This window comes from Triticum dicoccoides, chromosome 2B, assembly GCF_002162155.2.
Source record: "Triticum dicoccoides isolate Atlit2015 ecotype Zavitan chromosome 2B, WEW_v2.0, whole genome shotgun sequence".
In the NCBI taxonomy this organism is placed as follows: Eukaryota; Viridiplantae; Streptophyta; class Magnoliopsida; order Poales; family Poaceae; genus Triticum; species Triticum dicoccoides.
In genome coordinates this window covers 629,384,348-629,392,818 of record NC_041383.1, presented here as the reverse complement: position 1 = coordinate 629,392,818, position 8,471 = coordinate 629,384,348, and the positions used below count along the sequence as shown (strand labels likewise).

The following is an 8,471-nucleotide window of genomic DNA, read 5'->3' as shown; positions in this document are numbered from 1 at the left end:
GGGTGCGGCCCGTAGGACCCGGCCAAGAACAGGTGGATCTCCTGGACCGCCTGGGTTAGGTCCTGCAGCACCCCGGACACCTCCTCCCAGGTGAGGACGGCGGGGGCGGGCGCGACAGAGGATCCCGGCGCGGGCAGGAGCGGGGCGATGGTCGTGGTGGTCGCCGGAGGCGACAAGGTGACCGGCAGCGGAAGAGACGGGCTTGGCGGCGGTGAAGACATGATCGAACCGAAGCTAGCTGATACCAAATTGTTATGGTGTTGCTAGAAGGAGGGCGCGAGAGGGCCGGCCGGGGGTCTTTTTTGCCCACGGCCGGGCAAGAGGGAAGGGATTTCCTTCTTAATTCTTGCTTGATTAGATTGATACATCTCCTCTCTTTATATAGAGAGGTTTACTTGACTCCCAAGCAAGACTTACTTGACCCTAAGCAAGCGACCCTTATCTCTAATTAACCCTAAGACTAATGGGCCCATTAGGCCCATTACGTACTCTAACAGTTTGGCAAGAAAGAAGTTCCAGTTTCTTTACCATCATCCACCGAGGATTCGAAGTACTGTTGCCGTTTGTTCGGGCAATGCCTCGCCAAGTGTGTAACTTCACCACATATCTTGCAGCAACCACCCTAACATTAATGCAGAAGAGTTAAAATCCATGCACAAAAAGGCAGAGAATGAATAAACTAAACGTGATCAAGGTAGAAGAGTGTTAACAGCAACAAAAGTAACAACAGAAAGTCAAAGCTATAAACAAGCCACCAACAAACTGGTTCTGTGCCTCAGGACTCATACAGAAAAATCTAAAAACCCTTGAAACAGGTACTTATCATTTATCAAGTGGTGGTTATACCACTCAAAGATCATATATCCATTTGTTTGGGCAGTGAATATTCTTTGGGTTCCTCAAGACACAAGCAATTCAAACATCATAACTAGTAAGTAGTAACTACAGCGAGCCAAAATCATTATTTGCCTGCATGACACTCTAAATATAAAATGAAAATATATGTCTTCAATTTCAATGCCTTACATTGGTGGTAGTAGTAGCGTCATGATTCATGAGAGTGAACAAGGAATCCTGTGGAATACCTTGGGATAAATGCCGTGTGTATTTTCGGGGCAATCCTTGCTCAAATGTCCCTGCTGTTTGCAGACAAAGCAGCTCGCAAAGTTCGTACCGCCTGCATACACATCGAATAATGTTAATCACATGAAGAAGTCACATCTATAGTAACCTAAGCATAACATGAATGGATGAAGAGTACCATTTTCAATGGGCTTCGGGCACTTGGAGAGGGAATGCCCAGATTCACCACAGTTATAGCAGAATTTCTTCAAACCCTCATCACCTTTGTCAGGGCAGTTCTTCATACTATGCCCTCGCTCCCTGCAGAGCAAGCAAATCTGCAAATAACAGGAAAATAATACAATTGTTAAGAGATAGCGAAACGGAAACCATGCATATGGTAAAATCATGCATTAAACCAACTAATGTAATGGAGCATGAGTTCATGATGAAACAGAATTTAGCATATCAAACATTTTTCAGTAATACCATACATTCATATGACTGCAAGGAACTGCCAGCTCGTCATATAATCACTGATGAATGTTTGTTCTCAACGTTAAGTGTTGTGGTGTTGTAAGTTGTGACTTGTGAGTTTCCATGGTAGTCGTAAATACTCGCTAACACAAAACAAGGGCATTCCTAGCCCGCCTAGTGACAATCTCACCAAGCAAGGGCAGGCCAAACGAAAATCAACATCACTTCTGTCGCTGTATTTTTACTACAGCAACCTACTAGCACTATAAACCCAGTCCACAGGACAGCTACATCATCCAATGCTCTTGGGTCCATGGAATCTACAGCAAGTAGCAATTGATAGTATGCCGAACAACATTACCACCACAAGCTTCTACGCGGAGCAATTTTAGCCGTGCAATGGTGGGCTGGTACCTTGTTCTTGTCCCAGTAGGACTTCTCGGGGCAGTTCTTGGCCGCGTGGTCGGTGCCCTTGCAGATGAAGCACTGCTCTCCGGGCCGCATCCCGGGAACCCGCAGCGGGTGCTTCGACCTCCCCGCTCCTCCTACTCCGCCGCCGGCTCCCGCCTTCTTCACCTTCTTGAACATGCTCTTCTTGCTCTTCTTCTTCTTGCTGCCGTCGGCCGGAGGGGCGGGCGCGGGCGGACAGAGGCCGGGGTTCGCCTCGCGGAAGCGCTTCCGCGCCTCCCGCTGACGCTTGTTCGGCATCGCTTGCTACGGCCGCCTCACTCTCTCGCGCTTCTCTTTTGCGGCGGCGGTGGCGGCGGCGGAGGGGGAGGGAGGAAGAGGGGCGTGAGACGGAGAACGGACGACTGCCTCGGGTGGCCAGGGGTTTGGACTGGGTGCTTCAAGATTCGTGTTCACGCGGAGATGGGTTCTGAACTTCTGATTTGTGCACTACTGAACCATTATTGGTGTTTCCAGCCACTGAAGAAAGAAACTCCTTTATTTTTGTAGGCACGTCAACTGTCATGGCAGTACAAAGAACATCAGCAATAATAAAGATTACATCCAAATTCATAGACCATCTAGCGACAACTACAAGCATTGAAAGTAGGCAGTCAGAAAGTCAGCATGCTAAGGCCCCACGGAACCAACACACTAGAACATCAACTATTGTCGATGAAGCGAAGCGTAGATTGAAACGATCCAAACTATACACACACAAACAAAGACCGAATCCACGGAGATCCAGGGAAGACCAACACCGATTGAATCCCATGAGATCCGCAGGAGACACACCCCGGCGCTCCCTCCAACGACACTAGATGCACCACCGGGGCGTGGGCTAGGACACGAGCTAGTAATGTGATTGTTTCGGAGCAGGACACAATCCCTAAGCGACCTAAAAACAACTTAAAACGGAGAAGAAACCCTAACACCAGCAAGGGCCAAGGTCCACCGCGCCCCCATGGCCCTAAGTCCACCAAAGACAAGGCGGCCTGACAACAGCGACGATCGGAGGCAAAGAAAGCCTAATGACCTAGGCAAAGGGAGAGGAGGCGAAGGAGTGTTATCTCAATATAATGAGGTAATCTGAGACGGCCCGGTGACGATGTCAATGAAAGGTGAAGAAATCCTAATCGCCTAGGCAGCGCGAGAGAAGGCGAAGGGGTGCCACCTCAAATTAATGAGGTAATCCGGGGCAACGCCGGTGAAGAAACCCTAATCGCCTAAGTAGGGTGAGAAGAGGTGAAGAGGTGCCACCTCACATTAATGAGGTAATTACACTGGAGGTATTTGTGTATAGTTTAGTTCATAAAATTGTGAAGCGCAATAGATTATTCTAGAGTCAAATGCACTAGAAAGTTGCACGTGATGCTCATTTTAGTGTGGGAACATGAAAACTACACCGATCCAATATCACAACTGGTGTTAACGATGCGAACCAACCTGTAGTTGGATGGGTAGAGGTAGGGCTGGAATTCGAGCTGAGTCAAGCCAGCTTGGCTCGACTCGCTAGAGCTCGTTTTGTTAACGAGCTAGCTCGACTCGACTCGTTATTAAAACAAGCTCAAATCCAAGATTGACACGACTCGTATAGCTCGTGAGCTAGCTCGTTTAGCTTGTTAAGCTCGTTAGAGGTATGAACATAAAACCGTATGAATATGATAAAAATATATTAGTTGGGAATGTGACATGTGCATGTTAAGAATGTACTACCCTGTTCATAAACAAATGTAAGCAGCTTAACTTATAATTGTCAGTACCATCAACATGTTAACAAATCAGTAACATATACATGACCACAATTCTACATACAATGGTACATGACCACAATAATCAACAAGTTAGTAACATGTACATGACCCGAGAGGTGGGCTTACATGGCACTGTCACCGTCACAAACTCGTGATTTAGAAACAAAGGAGACAGCAGGGGAATCGACATACTGGTTTCTCGCTATTTCTTAGGGATGGGAGGAGAGGAATTGTGGCGTGTCTCCTGGGCCGACGGGCCTAGTGTTATGCGGATGGGTTCTGTGTTGTGCCTATGTGACGGGCCTGGGATGCAAGGTGGTGTTGGGTGGCTGATTTTTATGCCAAGCCTAACAAGTTACACAAGTACTCGTGAACTCGGCTCGTTTAACTTGGCCTATAAACGATCTTAAAATAAAGTTTGGCTCGACTCGTTATACTTCGAGTTCGAGTCGATTTGAGCCGAGTCACGAGCTACTCGTTTAGCTCGCGAGCTTCGAGCTTTTTTTCCAGCCCTAGTTAGAGGGACTGTGGTATCCCAGCCCATCATGGTTCAAATTCTGGCGCTCGCATTTGTTCCTAGATTTATTTTAGGACTTCCGGCTATGCGCATTCAGTGGGAGGAGACGTTCCCGTCGATGACGAGGTGCCTACGGTGACTTCGTAAATTTTAAGATGATATTGCCGGCTCATTCTTTCGGAAGTGTTCATAGGGGTAGGCTGTGCGTGTGTGCGTTCATAGGGGTGAGTGTATGCGCGTGTATATGAGCGCTTGCGTCTGTACTGTGTTCAAAAGCTGGTGTTAACGATGCAATACAGTGCACTTTTGTGTCCGTAGCCATCCCGTCAGTAGCCATCTAATCTGCCAACATGGCACATGTGGGCCCCACTCATCAGCGTAGAGCAATAAATCACTCTAAAAAAATCTCTCTCACACACACTATGACACGTGGGTCCCGCTTGTCAGTAAGTGAAAAACAAAGAACTCTCACAATATGACATGTGGGTCTTACTTGTCAGTAAGTGAAAAAAAATGAAAAAGGCTCCTCAAAAGAAAAAAACGAAAAAGGCATGAGGCAGCAGTTCTTGTCTAATCAAGAAATATGCGAAAAGTGCAAGCAGGGGCCGAGCTCCATAGAGCTCTTTATTTTCTAAGTGAAAATACTTTTTTCCACACTTAAAAAAAATCTGAAAAATATACACAGAAATATATTTGTAGTATACATTTAAAAAATTTCTTGAATATATATGTTGATATCTGATGTACACAAAAAGACAAATACATAGATTAAAATGGGTTTTTTGGGGCCATATTTGTCTTTTTGTGTAGCATGCAATTAATCAAATTAGTTTTTTAGAATAAATAATCAAATTAGCTGATGAAACTTGCATATTTGAAGAACATGCATATGTATTTTTACAAAAAAATTGACATTTTTTAAAACTTAAAAATATATTTTGATTTTGTGGTTGAAAAAACAGGCTCCATGGAGCTCGTTGCAATGCAAGGCGCTGTAAGAAATCAGTGGTAAAACGTTTTGCATCGAGTAGATCAGCAAATAGACAGTTCCCTGTAAGAAATCGGTGTTTCTACAAGTCTGCAGCCATTCACCTCGTGCATTTCAAATTCAAACAGTTTTGCACGGCTCCAACTCATTTACACAGGGATTCCCAGAGCACGCGGAGGTCCACATTGCCGCCGGAAACAATGATCCCTATCTTGCTGCTCTCATGCCAAATGGAGCTTTGCTTGAACTCGTCAGAGAGGGCAGCCGCAAGGCCAATGGCTCCGCTAGGCTCAACAGCCACCTTCAGCGTCTCATAGCACATCTTCATGGCGTCGACAATGGCATTGTCATCCACGACGATGACATCGTCCACCAAGTCACGCACCACCGGCCTAGAACATAAAGATTAAATGTAAAACATGTCTCATATGGTTGTTCTGTCCACTAGCATACATTTTTTTACCATAACGGCATAAGTAGCATTAACAGTACCGCAGACCATTCCAGGGCATTCACGAACTATCCAGCTATTATTGATGTTCTCATGAAAATCTTTCTTAAAAAGGCCAGCATTTTAGTATGATTCCAGGGCAGCAATGCACGTGCAGAAAATGATGGAAACATGCTCAATGTAAATTTGCCTTACCATGTCAAGTCACCGAGAAACGCCCGTAGTCCATCAGCAATGGTGTTGGTTGCAGGCAGTTTGATGATCCTTCCAGCAGCCTTGGACTGGGCTGAATCATCAGCACCCTTTGGCTCTGCTGCCAGAATACGTATTGAGGGGTTTATGGCCTTTGCAGCCAGTGCCACACCAGAAATTAAACCACCACCTGTAGTTTAGCCAAAAATATTTGTCAACTGTCAAATTAAAAGAGATTTCCTCGCAGAAAAAAGACTATTTACGATAGGGAGAAGCTATGAGAGTACAGACCACTAATTGGAACAATTATTGTGTCGATCTCAGGAACTTGCTCCAAAAGTTCAAGGCACACTGTTCCCTGACCACTGAAAAACATTGAAATAAATTCTTACATTTCACAGGAAATTCAAGGGGAAATGAAAACTCAAGTTACTCTATGCACTAAGAGCAAACACAAGGCGCATAAGAAACTAGGAGATTTTGACTATATGGTATATGGCTATATGCTGCATAAAACATGTCAAGTTTTTTGTGTGGAAATAATGGGTTGATATTCCTGTAGTCTAAAATGGTCCTACTTAACAATAGAACATACCAAAGGTTCTGTTGTCGGATGAAACGAGTTAAGATTCATGAAATCCTAATTTTTTTTATGAAGGCATTGCTAATATGATGGTGTGCCAGGGTTAGTATCAAGTAATTCCATTTACTCCTAGTGATCATTTCACTGGAAGAATAGTTCATAAGTGCTGAGTAAGCAAGTGATTGAATTTCTGCATACTTTTAATTTCGAATTCCAGCTAATTCTTCACATCCAAACAGAGCCTACTCCCTATGACTACTTCAGGACTACCGAAATACGAGACCAGAAACAATGTTTATGGTACCTTTGAAAAAAATTATCATCTAACTTGGGGAAACTGCCAGCACTCTATAGAAGAATATCTAGTTCCGAGAAAATGGGGATATTTGTCACATTATAGAGAACAATTCAACAATAAAAGCTTTGGATGGCAAAAGACTACCTGATAGTATACTTATCATTGAATGGATGAATAAGAATAGCACCCGTCTCTTCCTGGACTTTTCTAGCTGTAGATTCTCTTGATTACATGGTGACATCGCTCCAGATAACCTGACCACCATAACGCTTAACATTCTCAACCTTGCATGCTGGTGCGTTTTTGGGTATGACAATGTAAGCAGGTATGCCACGCAACTTTGCAGCCAGTGCCACGGCAGCAGCATGGTTCCCACTGAGAAGAAACCCTATCATCAGTATCTTAATTTTCTTCTGAATGTTGGGAACAAGCACAAAATACACTGAAGCTAGCACCAACCTGCTATGCGTCACAACGCCCTTTGCTGCCTGGTTGTCATCAAGGGCAAATATTGAATTGGATGCCCCTCGGATCTTGAACGCCCCTCTACACAAACACAACACAATACAACATATGTCTAGAACTATTACTCTATTAGCACCATGTACTGCAAAACATCGAATAGGTAAATAGCACACAGAGGCAGTAACTCTCACGCCTTCTGGAAGCATTCACACTTGAAGAACAACTGCTTCCCTGCTATGGCATCGATAGAAGTTGATGACAGGATGGGTGTCTTGTGCACGTATGATGCGATGCGCGCCTGCGCCTCCCTGATGGAATTGATATCCGCGGCGTAACCCTGACCTTCTGCGCTTTGGCCATCGTCATCTCTGCTTCCCATCAGGCCTAATAAGTATCAACAACACCAATCATGTACCTTGTCCTAGTTCAGTCATGCACTGATGCTGATACACACCAGTTCAGTGCTTCAATATATTGCAGTATGTAGATCATCCCATCAGAATAAATTTCGTACAATATAAAACGTACATAACTACATAAATTAAAATAAAAGTGGCTCTAGTTTAGTGATTCAAGGCTCTCATTTCTTGGTTGTACTGGCCGCTGAAGGGGGAAAAGAAGAAATGAAAAAAAATTAAATAGAGAGCCATATCTACTACTAGTATGCTAATTTAACTTACTATTCAAGGAAACCATCTACTAGGAAAACACCAGCAGTCATATAACTAGCGAACTGATTGATTCAAGAAAACTGGTACAGTCAAGCAAGATTCGGCAGTAGAAGTTACCGCAGAAAGCAAGAGGAACCGCCGAACTGAAAGAAGGTTCGGACGAGGAGATGCAGGAATCTGGTGCCGGGAGGGATCTGATGGAGGAGGCGGGCAGAATCTCGTAGACCTTGCAAGCGGAGATTTGAAGGCGGAATCTGCCGAAGTGGAAAAGGCAGGAATCCTTCCAAGAGCAAAATCCAGAGAGCAACTAACCTTTGTGGGCTAAAGGTACCCTTGCGCGTAATTTCTGTGGGCTGAGAGCGCGTAAGTGTCACTTTTGTGGGCGGGGCTGTTTGGAGTGCAACGCTTTGCCATACAATATTGCCAAACTTGCTTAAGATTAGTTTTTTAGGGGTTGTTTGGTTTGTGATTAACTTTGCCAAATGTTGTCATACCTAAACCTAGGCAAGTTTGACTAATTTAGATAAGTGTTTGATTCAAGCCACACCTTAGGCAAGCCACACTTG

At 44.6% G+C, this 8,471-nt stretch overlaps 1 protein-coding gene and 1 pseudogene across 1 annotated transcript in view; both read right to left on the bottom strand.

Annotated features, from left to right (window-relative positions):
- The window catches only part of LOC119365269 (actin-depolymerizing factor 6-like), a 6,260-nt gene extending 3,891 nt beyond the window's left edge, over nt 1-2,369 (bottom strand). The window contains exons 1-4 of the mRNA XM_037630881.1: nt 1,954-2,369; nt 1,262-1,400; nt 1,086-1,177; nt 529-622 (exon numbers count right to left, since the gene is read on the bottom strand). Of these exons, the coding sequence (XP_037486778.1) occupies nt 529-622; nt 1,086-1,177; nt 1,262-1,400; nt 1,954-2,247 (619 nt within the window). The 5' untranslated portion in view covers nt 2,248-2,369. The remainder of the gene's footprint in view (nt 1-528; nt 623-1,085; nt 1,178-1,261; nt 1,401-1,953) is intronic.
- A 2,916-nt stretch (nt 2,370-5,285) lies between these two features.
- On the bottom strand, nt 5,286-8,245 carry LOC119365268 (annotated as a pseudogene).
- Nucleotides 8,246-8,471: the final 226 nt, after the last annotated feature.